The sequence below is a fragment of the Larus michahellis genome, chromosome 4, assembly GCF_964199755.1.
Source record: "Larus michahellis chromosome 4, bLarMic1.1, whole genome shotgun sequence".
Classification (NCBI taxonomy): Eukaryota; Metazoa; Chordata; class Aves; order Charadriiformes; family Laridae; genus Larus; species Larus michahellis.
Window position 1 is genome coordinate 72,644,319 of NC_133899.1, and position 21,148 is coordinate 72,665,466.

Sequence of the window (21,148 nt, forward strand, 5' to 3'; positions counted from 1 at the left end):
AAGCGTATTTTAGCATACAAGGCTTTTAACTAGATGCTAGAGAGAGGATGATTACCAGATTGACAGTTAAGAAAAATGTCATTTTAACTGACAACTGAACAAACAAAGAATTAGTGAGGTAAATCTGGAACTCCAATATACCCAGGCTTATACTATCATTCCAGAGTAGAACAGTCTACTCAGGAAAAAACAGTTTTTCAAGGAAAATTATGGCATTTTTTTAAAATAGCCTTTGATGTTTAAAATGCATATAATTAATGACAAAAGTTTTCAGAGATAGTTGGATTAGTTCTGCTTGGACTGGTTCTCTTCTTCCTGTGATTCTCTATCAATCACGAAAGCAAAAAAAGAAACGAAGTAATTCGTGGAGTAAAAATGGCTATCTATCTCCACCAAAATTAGAGATTAACTGAACCAATTGCTTGAACGATAAGTTTTCTTATTGTAAGCACTGTGGAGTCAGACTTTTTATCCCATGCAACGGAGATTGTTGTTACACTCTAGTACATGCTTAATACAGCAAATGTTAATCGTTTCGAGTGGCACAAGCACGGCAGAGGAAGGGAAGTCTCCTCTGAAACCTGCTGTTCCAGTCTTATGGACGGGAAGTGTATTTGATCCCTGTTGAAAGGCTGGAGATCTCAAGCTTGTGCAGCTTGTCGTTATAGTGATACAGTTAGAGTGCTTGACAACACAATTTAATAACCATTTTAAACTGGTGCAAGTACAGGCTGCTGTGTGGAGGGGAAGGCCTGTCTCCTCTCCTACATGTCAGTGTTTCTCCTTGGGCAGTAAATCAGATGCAAGAACTACCTGAAGAACTACTAAGCTTCTACCCGAAGCTTAGTAAAACCCTGGGGCAAGGGAGCAAGGGGTTGGCTTGGTCTTCAGCTGGATCAGCCCCTGATTTCTCTCACCATTCATCTGAACAGCTATTATTTCTGACACGGGCTGGGGGAGCAGAAGCACACATAGACTTGTGTATCCACATGGAGATGGGGTCAGCCACAAAGTCCAGGAGCGACCCTCATGCAGCTGACACTGACCCACTGGCGCCAAGGAGAGTCCTTCCCTGGGACGGGCTGTTCCCACTGGCATCGCTCGCTTCGCCTCCGTGACTGAGACACCAGAGCAGGCTGGAAGTAGATTGCAAAAGGCAGATCTTTCTTGTATATCAACTAAAATAGATATAAAAACATTCTTGGCCTTCTTACTTGATTTAAAAAATGCAAAATTACAGCTGTAAAACACAGTGACTTTATTTTTAAGCTGAAAACTATGTTTAAACAAGTGTTGCTGTTTAATTCGTATGCTGCAAGGATTTCCACTTCCGCCTGAAAATTCCTGAATGTACAGTCCTACAGCACCGATCCCTTTTTAAAAATAGGTAGCTGAGGCTATTCCCAAGAGGTGGCAGCTTGTGGCTTTACAGTGAAACCCATTCCAGTGTAAGAGAAATGAAACAAATATTCAGGTTCACCCCATACACACAACAGCGGCCACTTCTCCACTAATAAAAGATACAACACAATCAGACAGCTAATCTTTCCACTTTGGGAGTTTATCAAAAGAGGCCAGGACTTTAAATTAAGCGAGAAGAATCAAAGATAAATTCTGCCATTACAGAATTCTCCTATTCTCCACTTTTGCCTGAAGCTCTCTTGAGGAAGACCACCAGTCTCAGATCTGCGTGCAAACTGCCTTGCTAGAAAATCTTTGCTATTATAATAAAAGGTGAATACATATTGTGAAGGAGCATGTCTGTGAAAGGTATTACAAATTTAAGTAACTGAACTGTGACAGCAGAAAAGCTCAGGAGGAACTGAATTAAGCAAATAAACGTGTCACAGTATCTTTCAGTACACCAGGTACCATACAGTGGATGCTAAAAGACAGCAGGGCCAGAGCATGTATTAGGAGCTGGGACTAGAAAAGAGAGAACAGTTGGCAAATAGAAAATACGGGGGGAAAAAAGCCAAGGACAGTAGGAAGAAAACATGCAAAACAGGCACTTTAAAAGGGGAAGGAAAACTTTGATGTTTTCGCAGTGAGCAAGATGACACAATTTCTACTGGCTTTTAAATAGATTTGAAAACACTACCTATTCTAGCCTTTTGGTCCGTTTCACAGAGAACATATGGTCTAAGCACTAAGCAGATACAATTTGAAAGTAGCCTCAGCCTAAAAGGCACATGAAATGCTGGGGCAGGGGGACGGGGGGGAGGAAAAAGAGAGGCAAAAATGAAGAGCTACCCCAAGTTTCAGTCTGTTGCCATTTGGAGATTCTCACTGGAGCACGCAGAGGCTGTGTCGCACTGAGATCCTCCTTCCACTCGAGGTGAGCAAGCTCTCTGGTGAGCGACAAAAAAGAACATTCGCCGTTATTATTCTGAATCATCCACTATCTTGTGCTAAGCACTTTAAAACCACTTCTTGTGACAAATCAGGCAAATCCCAAGGAGCACTCAGTCTAACGGGGAACGTGGAATTCTCCCCAGGCTCCATACAAGCCCAGAGCTGTAAATAAGCAGACATCAGACTACCCCAGCTCACACACCCTGAATATTCAGTGCAACGAGTGACCGTTCTCCACACATCCCAGATAAACCCTGGCAAGTATTTGTCTACTAAACATTTGGCACTATTGCTACTGACAGGGCAGCGGTAGGTTACCAGCCGACTTTTCCTTCAAGGGGTGCGAAGTGCAGGAGATGTTGAGAAAGAGCTCTGAAGACAGGCGAGGAAAACTGAAGAATAGCGTGTAAATATTTAACATGCTCTTCCCAAGCACTACCAAAGTATATGTAACTGCTCATGTATTATGTAGAGGCAGAGTAATCTGGCTTCATCGAAAGCTGGCGTGGAAGGAGTAAAAAAGGAGAAGTGAAGATTTACGGAAACCTGGAATCTAAGATAACAATACAACTGGCAAAGAGTATAGCAGCTTCTTTTCTCTACGCTGGCCTCAGGGCATTTCATTTTGGTGTTGTTCCTCTTTGAGGCCAGCCAGCCACAGGCCCCACATCACAAAAGTATGTTCACGAGCCCCCTGGGTACTTAACCAGGACACAGGAAAGGTTCCATTTAAAAATCATTTTATTATTAACATAATCTTCCCATTTAGCCAAGTGTGGGTCACGTATAAGGAATGTCGGTAAATATTCCATTTGAGGCTTCTTTTTACATATTTCCATTGATAAATAAACTCTGAATTCACATAAAAAAGTTAAACTTAAATAACTAATATATTTTTGTAACAGGCATACATTGGTAAAATATAAATATTCTTGTACTCAGCCTTTGCTCTAAATAGAGATAACAGTTAGCCACACATCACAGTTATTAACAACTAAAAACAAGAACTCAACTGATTTTCTGGCCTGGACTAAAATAGAGATGGAAACAGAAAATTCACATTTTGACTTCGGGCCAAAAGAGGTTGAGAGGCAGGAAGAGAACAGTTTTATTAACAGCCTTGTTAAAAATAGTCTGCTCTGCCACTGAATTTTAACTTATTCTACATTTGGTAGTTGATTCCATTATAATTTTATGTAACACTCAAATATCACTAACAAAATATGGCACATCATCCATGAACAAGATAACGATGTTTTAAAACTACCAGGGCAAAAAATGTAGGCGATATGAGTGATTTGGTTCTGGCTAGCCATTTTGTCCTCTCAGTCTAACAACAAGATATTGCATCACGTCTCTGTTTTGGCCACTTTCCCACAAAAGACTGGAGTTCATTACCTGTAACTCTAAAGTTTTTCAAACTAACCAGTTACCAGGCAAGCCTGACACACCTGGGTTTCCTCACCCAGAAGTCAGACCAAAATGGGTTGATCAAGACGCCCTCTCAAAGGACTCTGGGAATGATGGTAAAAGGGACCACGGGACTGCTCGCTTCAAGCTCCAGCGCCGTCAGGAAGCATTCGGTGGCAGCGTCATCATTGCCTTGAGCCTGCAGCACCTCTCCCAGGCCGTTCCAGACCTCATGGGCCGTGGAGTTCACCTGGACGGCATCTCTGAGAATCTTCTCCGCCAAGCTATAGCGCCCAAGCTGGTGAAGTATCAGAGCCTGCAAGAAAACAAAGGAAAAATGGTTGAGATTGCCAGTAGGACTTTCCTGAAGCTCAAATGGTATGTCGCAACAGTGAAATAAGCATATGTAGCTCTTGGGTTCAAAGTGTTATAGAATATATAAGACTCCTTTCTTTCTTTCTTTTTTTTTTTTAAGAAAAGAAAAGAAACAAACTGAATCAGGACTGGAGCAGGCTACTCTATACCAACAGGGAGTCAAGTGGCTTTGGACAAGAAACAAAGACACTGAAATGCAAAAAACGGAGTTGAACAACAAAACCTCCACCCAACCACCAAAAAATCATGAAGTACCTGAGCTTTTGTTGCAAGCTCCCATGTCTAAAGTCCCACCAAGGGGTGTGCCCTGAAGCGTTTGTATCCTGCCTGCACACCTCGGCACCCAGCTCATGTCTTACAACATCTGAGATCACGCACACGGCACCATCGGCTCTCAGGGATGGCAATGACAGAACCGAGTTCAGCCCAAAGGGCAACGGCCATGGCATTTGATTCAACCCACGGAATGGGAAGTGTGCTGGGAATAATATTGCACCAGTACTGTATCAAGGTCCAGCAGGTAGATAATTTCCTCAGGAGCTTCCTAGACACAGATTCTTTGTATGTCTTGGGATGGGATCCAATTCAACACCACACGATCCAAGAGGATGTCCAAACCTGCTAGGATATGGGCTGAATGAGGTAGTGGAAATCTCCGTCCAACACATTCAGCTATGTTACTGTGCCAGAAAAGTCATGGAATGACCCAGTAAGAGTGATTTATTCTGGGATTATAGTAATCCTAATGATGTTACGCATTTTTACCTTGTGATTCTGTATTGCAAAATGAATATGGACCACAAATCTTTGTTTTTCCAGAGCGGGATCCTGCTTACATGCTTACAGATTCCTTGTGACTTCTCCCCTCCCAGCCCCCCACTCCTTGGACCATGACTTCTTTTATTTCTCCTCGTACATCTGTTCCTCAAATCCTTTTCAACCCAAGTGCCGATGATTAGAAAGTACTGAAATTCTATGCAACCCCTGAATTATCCACACTATGCTTCTGCAATTCTGCCCACCAGGCTGACTTTCAGCACGGGCAGACTGATAACTCCATCCTACAGAGCAATGGGGCGGACCATCCTCTGAAGAACGATATAAAGAGTGCTGTAGAGTATCGGCAAGTCAATAAATAAATGCAACGAGGGCTAATTTCTATCAGCCTAACAGATGTTCTCACATAAAGGTGTTAGAGGGCTCTTCTGGTTTTGGACTGTTTTTGAGCTGTCAAGTGAGTCAGCATTTCCAGAGTGAGCGGAGAGTGCTTCCAATCCCAAAATCAGATAACTCACAGCGTCGGTGTTTTTTCCCTGAAGGAAAGTGTCAGTGACTGGTAGGTATCAGATGTGAAATTATAAAAAATGAAGCAAGGAGGTGGAATATGTAGAGGTGGTTTGGCTGCATGCACCTAAACCTTAATAAAATTAAAGTGTTCTTAATTTTTGAGACAAGATTGTCTACTTAATTTTCAAAAATATTCATATTTTTCTGTACTGATTTGTATATTTTATACTAATTAAACATATGAGTTCTTTGAATATTGGTAATACTTTTTTTCCCCAAACATGCCAGACTATTTTCCCTGCTTGCTAAGGATACAAGCTGTTCTTTTCAAGACCAAAGGAAACAACCAAATTTTGCAGATACAAGCCTCTTGATGGGAACAGAAACACGTTATGTCACATCTGCCCATATTCTGTATGGACAAAAGGGTAGCTGAGATTTTCCAGGCAATAGAACTAGAGCAAATACTAGCTGTTTGCCTGCTATTATACTTTTCTAAGAATATAAGCTATTTATCACTAGTGAAGGAACCACTCTTGCATGGGCCATCGGGTCACATCCTGTACCCTCAGGTTTTGAGGGCATGGCTTTTTAGAGGGAGAGTCTCCCAGAAGTCAGTCTTTCACTGACGTCTCAGGCTGGGATGGTACAAAGACTCTGCCTTGGGTAGCAGCACTGGGGCAATGAGCTTTGCTTCCAAAGAACCAATGGGGAGAAAATCAGACTAATTTCATGGCAGAGCATCAAAAGGACGGTGACATTTGGTCACTATACCTGTGGGCTGAGCTCACATAATACCTTCCGATTCCTTAACTCTCTCAGAATGATGGTCATATGTTGTGAGTACCCACTTTGTAGATCTCCTTCCCGGATCACGTCATTAAAATTCCGAGGCACAGAACATTTCAAATTGTTTGTGGTCCTTGCCTGACTTTGCTCTATTAAGCACTACGCTACAGACCACAGGGAGAAGGAGCAGGAACGCCTATCACGCAGCAACATCCTTCAGTGACCTCACACCATCACCCATCCAAGAAAACTGACCTCCAGCTTACCAGCTGTCAGCGTATGCTTGCTCTCTGTACTAAATCCTTCAGGAAAAAAAAAAATAACTCCCCAAAAAACCAACAACCAAACCACTAAAATAAAAAAAAAACCCCAACCTATCCCCCCCTCCAAACCAAAACTCTTCTAAGATTTCCCAGAAATCAATACAAATTATCCTAGTCCTTCACTGCATATTTTCTTTTGCTTCCTAATTGGAAACAAAATCTCGAAGCTACCAGTTCTGGCCTTTTCCTATTTAGCAGCAGATGTCCAGACAACATTTATCTGCAGAATAATGTTACGTCTCTTACTTTATGGCTGGAGATGGGCTTGAACAACACATCAACTCTGCAGAAACACAGAGGGACACCTAAGTGACATATGGCTCACACCTTCAGGCTTGGCATGTTATCCTCCGCAGAACAGACACATAAAGTTCAAAAAAAGTAAGTATCATAGGGATTTTGGAACCTGAATCAATTAGAAAAACTGCTATATAATCACTTGAGTAAATAATAATAAATATTAGTAGGAAAACACCCATTCTACAAAAAGATGATGAAAACAGTAAGTTCCTAAGGAATGACACAAATCTAAGGCAATCTATTTGTTCTTTGTACATTTTAAAATGCTGCGGTACTTGACAGAGGTGTTTAAGACAACTGTTGGCATCCTGCTAGGAGAAAGCAGGACCTTTCCTGCTATTGCATCTCTTTCACTAGTTCTTTCACATGAAAGACCGATAAATTTATGACATTTGCTTCTAACACACTTATAAAAGCCTCTATTGTGTGTGGGCTTCTTCATTTTGCAGCTCAGTAGAGATTTTGTTTATCACTTTTCCCCATATTTAGTTTGCTGAGAATTTTGGGGTTCCTTTGGGGTTGTTTTGGTTTTGGGTTTTTTTGACAAACCACTGATCTCCCCTAAGCACGTTTAGGCTTCCAGCCTCTGTCTGTTCTGGATGTCTTTATGTTGTAAACTCTCTAAGCAAATCTTATTTTTCTTTTAGTCAGTTCTACGTTGTAGAGGTTGATTTTGTAACTCAAAAAACTCCAAGAGAAAACTCTAATCAGAAATGGCACAGACAGAAAGTGAAGGGAATCTCTGAAGAAACAAAGAGACTTTTTTGTGCCATCATCAGAAGAAATGAAAGCGGCGCTTCATGTCCCCGATGCGTTGATATTTATACCAGTCACTTTGAATAATCCACAGTACTCAGATTTGTGGCGCTCAGATGCTCTCTGCTCAAGGAAAGGTCAAAAGCCCTTTACAGCGCCCAGGCCATCGCCGGGGCTCAGAGCTGGGACTAACACGGACTTTTCAATTTCGAGAGCCTACAGGGGCTGGCTTTCTGAAAAAAGAGTATTACTGCCTGCAAGAGGGCGGTACTGTAGTCACTACAAACAAGGTTCTACACAAGCTTCACATCACAACGGAACAAAACCCTCTAGAAATTAATAAAAAGGCCGGGGGTGGGGGGGGGAAGCGCTTCCAACTTTCTTCTCTGCTGCAGGCTATTTTCAACCAGCAATTTCTTGCTCATTCTTTCCTCATCCAGTCTGGAGTCACAAAGTCTCCCTCTACTTGACTGATGATTTCACATGTGTTTCCTCCATTACACTTCATTTTACATTGCCCCACATACAAACCTGCTATTCTTTGCTTAATTTGTCAAAGCATCTGCCCAATGATTGTTTTTATAATGATCGGACAAACAGGACCCAACCCCTGACTGAAGGCTCTTGGCACTGTTGTCAAAACAGAAGTGATTTGTTATTTATTACTCAATATCTCCTAGGTACCTATAACAAATACAGCCCGGAAAAACAGCTATTGACTCTGAATAGGCAGAAATAGCTTAATGTACCTTCCAAAACATTCGGCTGAATAACCTTCATTTACACTTACCTTGCATGTGTTAAGAAAGGGGATTATACCTTCTGTATTTTGGATGCTGTCTTGGGACTAATCACATTTAGCGTTTTAATTAGTGACACATCACAAGAATTATGAGAGTGATGATACAATTAGGTAAGAAAAAGTTAAGAGCATACAACATAGAAAGCAGCAGACGGATTATGAGATCTAGGATAACAGGAATAAGTCAAAAGTCAGTAAAACAATGTGGAAAATAACACAACAGTAACAGAGAAGTTCTGCAGCGTGGCAGAAGCCTGTAAATCAAGCAGCTTGGGAGAAGGACTACCAGTATCTGAAGGGGGCCTACAAGAAAGCTGGTGAGGGACTTTTTAGGATGTCGGGTAATGGTGGGACTAGAGGGAATGGATTAAAACTAGAGATGGGTTGATTCAGAGTGGACGTTAGGAAGAAGTTCTTCACCATGAGGGTGGTCAGACAGTGGAACAGGTTGCCCAGAGAGGTGGTGGAAGCCCCATCCCTGGAAGTTTTTAAGGCCAGGCTGGATGGGGCTCTGAGGAACCTGGTCTAGTGGGAGGTGTCCCTGCCCATGGCAGGGGGGTTGGAACGAGATGATCTTTAAGGTCCCTTCCAACCCTAACAATTCTATGATTTTATATCAGGCAACCACAGGATGACAGTGTGAAAATGTGCTGGTGTGAAAGAGGAAAACGCAGCTGACATCAGGAGAGGTTTCCAGTAGAGAGAAAGACACCAGAGACAGTGTCTCAGAGCTGTGCCGTACACAGCTACAGCACGGCCTCCTTGGGCACCTTGCATAGTCTGCTCTATTCAACAAAGGTCAAACTGCAACAGGCTCAGAAAATTACTGTTGAGACGATCAATAGAAATCTAAATTTACAAGAGGAGACTAACAGACTTGGTTTGTTTAACCTAGCAAATCAAAAGCTGAGAGGAGATGAAGTTACTTGCTGTAAAAACAGTAGAGAGAATAGAACAGAGAAAAACTATTTTAGTTAGAGAATAATGTTGGCACAAGAATACATGTGTATAAATTGTCTGTGAGTAAGTTTACCAAAAAAACGTGAAAACATTCCTGGCAATTGGAGCAGCAAGTTTTTGGATCAGCCTTCTATTCGCAGTAGCAGGGTGCAAAACAGTGTTAAGACCGAGTCCTACAGCAACAGCTTGAATGCTCTGCTGGTTATGAGGAGGAGACTTGTCTAGAGGGCCCAAGGAGCTTCCACTACTCCTGTTCCAATATCAGGTTCTCTCTCAACTGCACCGAGAGGAAAGAGAGTGACAACATTTTCATGCCTACATAATTGACGCCCATAAACTTGATGCTTCTGTTCTAAGAACAACTTTCTCTCAATCCCTTGGGTTACACTGAAGCAGCAGGTGCAGAGAAATGTGCAACTAATGGATACAAAGACTAAAAAAGCAAAATTACGGTATGGTATATCCAGCTTCTTTCTGAAAGAAGCAGCCTAGTATGACAAAATGCATGGATTCTGAAATCTTCAAATGCATGAGGCATATTTTTAAAAAACAAACAAACAACAAAGCCCACACCATATTCACAGACTTTTGAGCACAGAGACGCATAATGGAATTTTCAAATGCATGTAAGACAAGGTGTTTTAATCAACATTCACTTCAACAGGACTCCACCTAGATAACTTTCAGTATGTGATTATAGATCTATCTGTATCCTAGATAAACAAGATACTTTTAAAATTTGTTCTACGGTGATGGCACAATAAAACCAATAACTTCAATTAATACCTTCTTCAATAAGCCAGAATGATATTTTGATATATTTTGCACATGTCAAAATTATATTTTGGCAGTTATTCTTCCCCTTGCAATTCAACATATTAAAGTTATTTTTCATTAGCTAAAGGTAAGCATTTTTAAGAGGAAAACGTTCCAATGAATTCTAATTTCCAAATGCAGATTTACATAGTCTCCAAGTAAAACCTTCAATTAGCAAATGCATCATTATTTATTAATAAAATATCATCACTAAGAATCCGAACAACATGATAAAATAATCAACTGTATAATGCCATAATTGCTTAAATAAGCATGTAGTGTAGTCTTCGCTGCAAAGGTATCCTTTTTTTCTGCAAACAGGCTTTCACTCCTTGCAAATTTACCTGTCATAACGATTAACCAAACAGTCAATGGAAAACACACACCTAGAAAAATAAACATGGGACAGAAATGGAAAACTACTTAACTAATTAATTTCTGCTTTTGAAAACATGATTAAAACTAGCCATTTAGTAGTAGAGCCTAGTAAGGTCACTTTTTTATTTGCTTTTAGGCAAATGAGAAGCTACCATTAAATTTTTTTCCATGGAACTACATTTTTAAAAATTAAAGCCATAATTATCACCCATCGTATGTCTCACCAAACCAGAGCTTCGCCGTAACGTGCTAAACAAGATTTGCACTAACAAAAGGTAAAAAGGCAACACTACAAAGATCTCTGTGGTTTCTTCAATGTGACTAAAAATGTCTGCTTAAGAGGGCTGGAGGTTTTCTTAAGGTTTAACTGTCTGACAACTATTCCACTCCTCCTAGAAAATAAACAGTTCTTAATCTCAACAGAAGCACCACTTGAGATTTTTACCTTTATTCACTTGATATCAAGAGGAACAATTTTATTTTCTCTAAGAAAAATACAGAATATAGGTGGGAGCTGTTCTAAAAAACAATGAAATTTATTTAAAAGTAGAAAAAATATGATGGGAACTTTGGCCATGAGTCCATTTGCACTTTTGCCTTCTTCAGAGAGGATGCTGAACTCTTAGCACTGAGCTCCCTCGTAACTCTGCAGAGGGAAACTGGTAACTAGGAGAAATGAAGAGTAAGAGAAGGAGAAACGTGGCCAACCTGACATGCAAAAAAGCATCAGAGGCGCTCACCATGTTTAGGAATTGCAGCCTGTTGACCCGCAAAAGACTCAGCTACAGAGATCTGAGTTCTACCAGATAATATATGATTTTTTTCCCCAGTAGGTTTATTACATTACTTGTTTGCTAAAGAGCTTCTAAATTTGTGTGATGCAGACCTCATTTAGCTAAAAAATACCCCTCAGAGCGAAAAGTTTCCTTGCAAAAACAACAGCTATAAGAAAACATTGTAAGCATATGAAAATAAAAAATGGACTGATTTTGCTTTTCACGATGAGAGCGGGGAGACAGAACAGTGGAACTACTACTCGCCTGGTTCACTGATAACCTGCTGAAGCCCAATAAGCTAGCAGCTGCAAATGTATAGTCAGACACAGAGCTATACAGATGTGGAAAAGAATGTTTTTTTAAAAAAGTTACAATAAAATGCCGAAATAACTCATGACGTCCAACTCCTCAGTAGTTTTCCCCGATCACAACTTTTTTTATTTTTTAACAAGTCCCAGCCTGCCTAAGACAGGATCAATTTTCAACCGTGGTATGCAGAAAGACGTGATAGAAACATCCCATCTTATCTAAAAAACTTGAAAATCAAGGATTACGACCACAAAGAGTTACAAAACTTAATATGCAATGTATGCATTGCAAATCCATATGCACTGTAATTTTAGCATCACAAAACTGCCCCTCGTTACATGCTGCTTTTTCAGCCTGTTTTGCATGTGTTAAGGTGGCTGCTATTTTCAAACAAATCTATCAAACTTGAAGGCTTTCCAGAGACTTGACAGTGTTATGCCATAATAATGAAACAGAAAAAGCGTTAGTGAGGGAAAACAATAAGAATTTGTCATGATATTTGGAAAAATAAGTAAAATTCTGCAGCTGATATTTCCCATTCTCTGTGATAAAAACAATGTTTTAAACGTATTCCATAATCAGTATTTTACACTTATGTAGAGTGAAATGGCACGTTATTTATATACTATGCTCTCCTATTTTCCTTTTAGCTGATGAATTTGTGCTGAAACACGTCCTTCTAATGGAAGCATGACTTTGCACAAGAAATCATTTATTAAATTCTCCTTTCAAAGATATATACCACAAACAGTTGCATGTTTAGTCCAGTTGCATGTAAGCAACTATTTTCTGCAAGTGCAAAAAGATTGTGACATGGCATATCAGTTCGAAATAAGCCATTCCATCAGAAAAATGATGGATAAATATAGTTCTGTCTGCAACGACACAGATGCATTTTAGTGCAGGGATTTTGAAGGGTGATCATATTATAAGGTTTAAAAACAACTGGATGGACCACCAACACTTACAAGTAAAGATAATTTTCCATAAAATAAATAAATACATAGTTTTTTTGAACAGCAAAAGAAACTGCAATGTATATGCAATGTTTCCAAAATGCAGAATACAAAACTGCTTCTCTCGTTTTCTCTAATGATGCAATTCTTTTGAATAATAAAAAGTGTGTTTCTTCAAATATGCTCAAAATACAACTTCCTAGAAGCTCATTATGGATTTTTTTTTTAAATGAGGACAACCAGCTGATACTACTACAGCTGATCACTCACTAAGCCAAACCAACTGATGAACAAACATGAACCCACGTCTGCAGCCAACATTTTTGTTTGTTGCCCGTCCCAAAGCATCGCCTGTTCTACGTGTCCCTTCCTGCCTTGTCCCCCTCACTTGCCTTCCTCGATCCCAACGCACCCAGCAACCGAGCTGTGTGCTCTGCGTCACCGCTGAAGCAAGTGCCCATCCCCAGTTTGTCATTTTTTTACCCTTCCCCCAGTGCTAACATCCCCCCTAAGGTATCCGATTGCTTCCCCTGCTGCAAAACACTTGTTGCTAGGAGAAAACCTACTGCTTGGCAACAGATTTTTAAAACAACAACTTTGGCTCTGTTGCTCACTGAACTCTACATCGCCGGCGTGAAATAACGAACGTGCGTGGTTGTTAGTGCATCTGTGTGTTCATAACCCCCTTGAAAACGACCGACCCCTTCCAACAGGGATGTGCTTGCCTTTTAGTTCGTTACTGTTCACAGCCCATAAGGCGGAAAGGTTCAAAATTGAAGTTGGGGTTTTAAAATTGCTGATTGCAGCCTTCCACCAAGATGGAAGCTCTTGGGAGACTTCTTTTCCTGTTAAGACACCATGATCTTGCAATAGTCTGCTGTAATTTTGATTCACACTGTATGTGAATGTCATATCAGATGATAAAAACATGGCATGACATGCCAACATACCACGCTATATTGTGAGAACTAATTTGACAACAGCAAGCACACTGGAAGCAAATTAAACACCTTATTGATAGAGTGAAACAGCTAGTGACTTCAGAGATTATCTAACTTTTTATCTCCATCTGAAAATTACACTGAAGGTCTTATTTCATATGCTGTATCTACCAATACAGTAAAAACACGACAATCCTTCCTTCTGAAGTCAGATGGCTACAGCTCTGGCAAGTATAAAGGAATAATGAAATACAACCTTAGTCCCCAGATGATGGCCAGTCCTGAATTTGGAGTTCTTGTCATCTGGTGCAACCGTGTTACATTTCCTCCCAGCTGTGACACCATGACACTAAAGTGTAGGGGATTTATCCCTCCATCCGGAAGCTCAGCAGCGCTCTATCTCCCCCGTCTGCCCTCCCAGCACACATCAACCTTTCCCACAAATGAGAAAAGAGGATTTCCCAGATGTAGAGCATCCTTCAGGTACAGACACCCACAATGAAAACAGGTGCTGGAGATCACGGCCACAGACAGTGCTGTTTATGAAATGGGCCCATGGTAATTTCCTTAATTCAGTATATTCTTGTATATTGTCATTCATATACTCACCCCTTTTCCCCTATGCAGGCATTTTATAGATACACGTCCTTGACCTAATTACAGTTTATTCACTACTGAAATCCTGCCATTTTATCAGTCTAATCAGTGGCTGCATTGAACTATTGCCTGGTTTCAAAAGCAAGGCTGGGTTTAGTACTGCATCACCATGCTACCTACCACCTACATACTCCTAGGTACTGTTTGATACACGTGCCGTTATTTTCCAAGTTCTGAGTCAAAAGGTCAGAAGTAGAGAAAAATTGTATTTCTGTTACTCAGGACATAGGACTAAGTGCTTTCAATAGCCAAAATCCTCCAAAAATGGCACAAGTGCAGAAGAGGCTAGAGAAACTGAAAACCTCAGACCAACATTGTTGAAATGATGAGCCGCAAAGCTATCCCAGTGAGTCAATATTCAACCATTTGAGCAAAAGCTTGACTTTTCAGAGGAACTGAGGATACTGGGAATTCAGTGTCCTTACTCCACTGCCTAAAGACTAGATTTCAATCTAGTACATCTGAAGGCTCCTGGTTTTGAAAGCTTGTGCTTCATGCAAAATTATCACTAATGTCAAGAAACTCATGTTCTTCTGCCCACCAGTCAAGCAGCAATAGAATTAAAGAATAAGTAGTAAGAAATAGCAAGCACGGCTTTTTAAGAAGCTGTTTTTCATTAATGGCAGTTCTTCTATAAAATCACAATGAATGTACTGGTGGTATGTGGCTTCTGGAAATAGTAATTAGAAAAATTGATCAAATGTTCTAATGAAGAAATCAATCTGAAGTCAGGGGAATAACTTGTGTATCAAAGAAGAAGCAGACATGCATATCCAGTACTAGGTTCTGTGATTAAAATTTGTAATTAATAGAACTGCCAGAGTTCAAATTGAGTACTTTGGAGATCTTTAGCTAGATTGTCACTATATTGAAGGCTAGAACTTGCAGTCCATATTTGTACACACTCAATATTACAGAAACCAGCACTTACTTGTCTGAACTTCTGAGACTATGGAAAAGGCACCAGAAGTGAATGATACTTTTCTGAAGTACCTTTTTTTGCATTTATGCATGTGCATTTCTCTCAAATATTCTGACAAATGCTGTATTAAATATTCAGAGTCAGAACTGCAGTATAAGATAAAAGATGACCAGTCCTTTCATTACTAAAATAAAACAGAAATGCCAAGATTAAAGCACATTATTCACATTTTTCTTCCTTTTGCCCTTAGCCAAAGAGACTTTTGCGTATAGAAGCATGTACATACATAAGTTATAACTATGGCTAATGTCACTGTTTCAAAGGTGTTATGACACCACAGCGGCACATACTAGACTAGAATTGCAATAATCTCCAAGAAAAAGATTTGTAATAAAGCATTAATAAATATATATTTTTTATAGCATCCCCAGGAAATAGACCATTTCCCCTCTACCCCCAAAGCCGATGAACTGCCATCTGCTCCTCAGGCTCAACGCACTACAAAATGGGAAGATCCGTCTTCGTGGCATCTTGCAAAAACCTCCTGGCATGAGAGGGAATACACCCCCTTTTCTCCCCCTGGGAGATTCTTAAATGAAAGGCAGAAGCCGTAGGTACACCGCTACCCTGTCAGTCTGGCAGGACAACTGCCAGCAGATCCATCTTTAAGGGAAGACTATTTTCGGTGTGAAGGGAAGGCATACACCCTCCCACCCGTGCACCATCAGGCAGAGATCAGAAGAGCCAAACCCTAACTATGGGCTGAGAAAGGGCTTTTAGTGCTTTTTCAGTAAAAGAAAACAAAACACTTCTTTGCATACTGACTTACCTTTCACAAAACCTGAAGAAGTTGAATATACTGAAAACGAAGGAAAAAACGCTTTGGACAGTTAAAGACAGAAACCCAAACAGTAGTATTTTGGACAAAATACAGTGAAAATAATTTTAAATAAAAGCTAAAAATAACATTAATGTCCCTCAACATATCAGCTTTTGCTAATACTGATCTGCAAGCAAACAGATACATGTAACTGAAGTCTCACCTACGTTTTATAACTGAACTCCATATAAGCCTATTGGGTTCTCTCACAACTGTCTCCTTGTGGATCATTTTTAATTTTTTACTTAACAACTTGCCAAAAATAAGGCATTTTTCAGTTTAATTAACATCAGACCAGAAGAGCCTTCTTAGGTCATTCATTTTGCTCCCTTGCTGTTACCCACAACCTCAGCACCTGGTTTCTTGTTCTACACGATGTTTAGACTATAAGCGCTAGGAATCCTCTTCAAATCATCTTCCCAAATTTTTCCCTAGACTGTTTTAATTTGTTCCAGTGCCAATGTCACCTAGCCTTATTTTGCTTATGCTTATTTGTCTCATGTTTACATGGAGCATATATTATTATTAAAAGCTTCCTATTCTTCCCAGGAAACGTTCCAGAGACTTTCCAGTGCTACAGTTCCATCACACCACTGCTCATTGAGCACAAGGACAACACTGATGCGAAGCCACAGGCCAGTTTTGTCATCCAGCCACACGACTTGGGATTCCAAGAGGATCACAGGGCCAAGCCTGGGAGGAAACCCCAAGTGAAACCTAGGCTTTAGTTCACACTGAGGGTAGACGTGCCCTGTTGGCCAGCCTCAACCAGTTTTACTGGCCATGGCAGCCTCCATATTTTGGGGACATAAAGCAAGCAAGTGGAGCATGAACACCACCACCTTCCATAAGGGAAGGACAAATCTGTGGGCTTACAAAATTAATGGTGAGATTACACTCTTGACAAGATGATGACATTGATAAATGGGATAATGTGATGTCTTATGTTGGGCTTGGCCAGCCCATGAACAACGAAGATGTAGCTCAAATCAACTAGTACCCCAGCTCTTTGCCCTCCCCTTTTGCACTTGCTCTTGCATTTTGTATTTGTGAAAGACACTGTATTCCTTTTTTAGAAGGGTCTCCACATCTTGCTTTTAATCCAACTGATGCCTTTCTCCTGCAACTGCTCTTCCCAAGTATAGGTAGCATATTAACTATCCTACAATCTTCTGTTAACTTAGGTTTCACTAAATATTACTGGACTAATGATTTGTTATTTCATCTACTAGTTCTTCCAGAATTCTGGCCAACTCCTCCATACTCTTCCACCAGCAAGTACTTGACACCATTTCCACACTTTCATTTCCACTACTAATTTTACCTTTGCCATTCATGATGAGCATCAGATTCCTGTTAGACTGAGGCAAAACACAAGTTTAATGGGGTTACGGACTTTTTATAATTGGTTATCCATCACTGCGCTAATTGACACAGCATGTTAAATCATACGCTGTGGTTGGTTTATGGCTCTTGAAATCCATTTTCCAAACTAGATAATAAGTTAGGAATAATAACAAGGTTGGAATCTGCAGGGAAAGTGTAATTCCAGACACCGTTTCTCCCTCAGTCCTTTCTTTTGGTTTACTATGGTCAGCTGACAGGCAGCTGAAATAGATTTGAATCCTGCTTCCCAGAGCATCAGAATCTTGTCCATTTGAGTCACTTTTCTAGTTCACTGGAGCACAGCTGGCAGGAAGAACACAAGAATGGCAGAAAAGGCACTCCCACACAAAGCTAGGATTTGATCAGAATAAGTAAAGTGGGAAGTTAACTCTCACTGAGTGAAGAGCTGAAATGGAGAGTGGCAGCTTCCACTTTCAAGGATAAGAACTACAGCAACAGCGTGGGTTTGGTGGGGAAGGTGGGAATTCTGGAACTTAAGGCAGCCACTGAGTGTGGGGTGAGATACAAACATTTCCGACCAGCTATTGTGTTAAACATCCATGGATTTTATCTTCAGCAAAAATATTCAGATACAAATGTTAGGTTAAATTGAATGTAATGCACATGGCAGAAAGATTGCACCTACTAATGAAACATCCTCCTTCAAGGAGAAGGTTTAGGGAAGGAAGCTTAGGGTTTGATTCTGTAGCAAGTGTGATGACTTCAGATGCCCAGGCTAAAGATACATCATTTTTTTTTCAACAGAGATCACCAACTGCTCACATTCTCATATCACAATTTTAAAGGAAATTAAGTTTGACGCGTCAATTACTTTAATAGATCTGACAGCGTTTCATACTGTTTTTGACTTTACATCAAGAACAGTTATTTCTGGCAACTGTAACCTACCAACTTCTGGATAGGCATTCAATTAACATGACAAAGCATCATCACAGACTGCATTTATGTCATACCATTTCATAGCCCTCTGGTAAGTCTTTGGGTCTGTGACCCCCCTAATACCATCTGTTCCGATGCCATTGTGGCTATCACTTTTTCAAACGGTCATAAATTAAAAACCAGACAGAATCCCAAAGAAGCTATTGTCAGCTGTCAGGACAAACTGTAACAAGGACCATGAAAAACATGGAAATTGAGATGTCTCTGCAGCTGACAGAGGTTCCCTTGCTCGTCTTTTGAAGAGTTGTAACCACTTGACAACATCTGCCGTAATTTATTATTTGCCTCCATTTAGAAAATAAAGGGTTCTGTTTTTAAATGAGAGAATGTACTTCTAAAACTACATCTATATTTAAAATTACATATTTTAAAGTAGTAAAACCAACTTACCAGCAGATAAATTTTAATTCAGAAACCAAGGCAAAAGCAGTTCTCTCTCTGAGTAGGTCAGATCTCCTCTGATAGAAGGCAAGTATTTTTCCAAAGTGCTACCTAACACAACCTTTGTCCATGCAGGTTAAGAGCTCTGATACCATTTTCACAGTGTATTGTACAGAAGAAATTTTGAATATGTATGATTTTTTTTTTTAATTATTATTTTTATTTCCTTAGCCCTTTACTGATAAGGTCTTTATAACAACCACAATTCACTATTTTGTCTAAATATTTTATGCTGTCAAGTCATGTAGCTAACTAACCTAACGTAGCAGAATACGTTATGTTATGTTCTGGAATAATTTTAAAATCATGAAACAGCCTCAGTAGCCTTTCCTCCCGCCTCTTTTTTTTTAATACTTGCACAAGCCTAATTTTTTTTTTTTTTTTTACAAAATTCCCTCCTCTGTCTAGATGAAACCAGGTAAAGACTTTAAAAGTTGTGAAAAAGTATGAAGCTGACAAACGTGCACACAAACAAACATGATTTATTAATCCTGATATGCTGATATCAGTCTGAAGCAGCAAGTTCAATGTGTGTGATATAAACAGCGTATCAGTAGAGGCTGAGAGAGATTGAACACACTGACCTGCAACAAATCATTTCACCAGCATCACTGATTAAAAAGACTAATCAATGAACTACAACCCGGAAGAAAACTGAACTCAAATGTTAATTTTAGATACATCTATAAAAGAAACATTAATAACTTAACTTATGAAGTTTAGTTCCTGGGATAAGAGGGAAGCGTTTAAAAACTTTCAGATTTTTCATCAAAGTGTTTAGAAAAAAATTTGAAAGAATCAAATGTCTGCATTCTAATGAGCCTACTAAACCACCTTATATTGCTCAAGTGTTTTGGGCAACTCTTTCTTTGCAGTGCTTAGCTTTTAACAGCATGAGCAATGTTAGCGTCTTCATATTTCTGCCAAGTCCGTACTTTGCTAATGAATTGCTTTGCTTGATTCACCTGAGCAGTGCTAAAAGACTGAAGAGTCTTCCAGGTCAAATGCTTTATGTGACGATATGGGGCTCTTGAGTATGAGCACTCATTTTAACATCTCTATGTTTTGCTAATACTTCTTTTCCCTTCAGTTCTATGCCAGTTCTTAAGAAAGAAAAGCTGTTTTTAAATGCAACTTTAAATTCAGTGTAAGGGCTTTTTCTTGACAGGCAGCTTCCTTGAAGTACCACAACAGCATCTATTGTAATGCAGGATTTCTCGGATTTGTGCAAGAGTCAGACACATGTATTTTCCCAAGACTCCAATAAGCACATTTTTTAAAAAATGCATGTACAAAACTACATTCAACTTCAACATCTGGACAATAATAAATATTTACAACCATTCTGACAAACGTCAAGGTATTAAACTGCCCTCTCTTGTTTACCTCCCACTAATCACAGAGTGGGAGCACAGAGTTATGGTTTGCCATGTCTTGCCAAACTGAGCTCCTTCCCCAGAGGACCTTACCCCTCTGCAGGAAAAAGCTGGCCTGAGAAGTCTTGCTCAAAATTTTATTTATTGCAGATAACGCTAATTATATGAACACACAAACAACATAACAGCAAAAGGAAATTTATGACATTCGTTGTCCGAATCTGACATGTGCTACAAATAAGTAAATACGCAAGAGTTACATATGCGCTCACCAATTCATGTTAGGGGCTATAATATCCTCCAACTTCCTCCAAGGACATAAAACAAGACTTAGTTCTTTTTTGTTCAAACCCAGGTAGGAGTCTGATTTGTAGGACAGGAGGATGCATCAAAGCATAGACCTGAACAGAACATCTGAGAAAAACTAACAACCCATTATAATGAAAGCAGCAATCCTTTTTCCTTCAGATCTCTATATCCATAGACTTCATGTTTAGTGCTGGTTTGAAGTTAGCTTTTCTTGAAGTTTGAACTCTCTACCAAGTAATAACGTAAGATAAGAAACAAAGATCTATGGAAGTACTTTACCTTTATTACCTATAAAAGTACATCACTATGACACAGTGCTAAGTTTAACTGAGCTCTCAAAACCAGATCAAAAAGGAATCACAGAAACAAAGTACTGGTGCCACAGACACTTCTGAAAGTCTGCTATCCAAACAGCTACCTCCTCCAACAACCATCTCAGCTGCAACGACTTGGGAAATATTACATTCACTGAGCAAATCCAAGACAGCACTGACAAAATCGACCAGAAAGGAAGATAGTTGGAGGGAAGAGAGGTGTCGGCAAACGAAATGATTTATTATTTATAAATATTGAAAGTTCTGCAGGGAATTAGAGACAAGGGTCTCATTTTACTTGGCTGAACTGAAATGGCTATCAAGGAGCTGCCACATATCCCTTCACTTAAACTGCATGCAAAGGCAGTAA

General features: G+C 39.9%; 1 protein-coding gene across 5 annotated transcripts in view; it reads right to left on the reverse strand.

The window, feature by feature from the left end:
- Nucleotides 1–3,078: 3,078 nt before the first annotated feature.
- TTC7B (tetratricopeptide repeat domain 7B) overlaps nucleotides 3,079–21,148 on the reverse strand; it is a 152,353-nt gene continuing 134,283 nt past the window's right edge. For all 5 annotated transcript variants that reach the window (XM_074585502.1, XM_074585501.1, XM_074585500.1 and 2 more), the window contains one exon: nucleotides 3,079–4,081. In XM_074585502.1, the coding sequence (XP_074441603.1) occupies nucleotides 3,860–4,081 (222 nt within the window). In that variant the 3' untranslated portion in view covers nucleotides 3,079–3,859. The remainder of the gene's footprint in view (nucleotides 4,082–21,148) is intronic.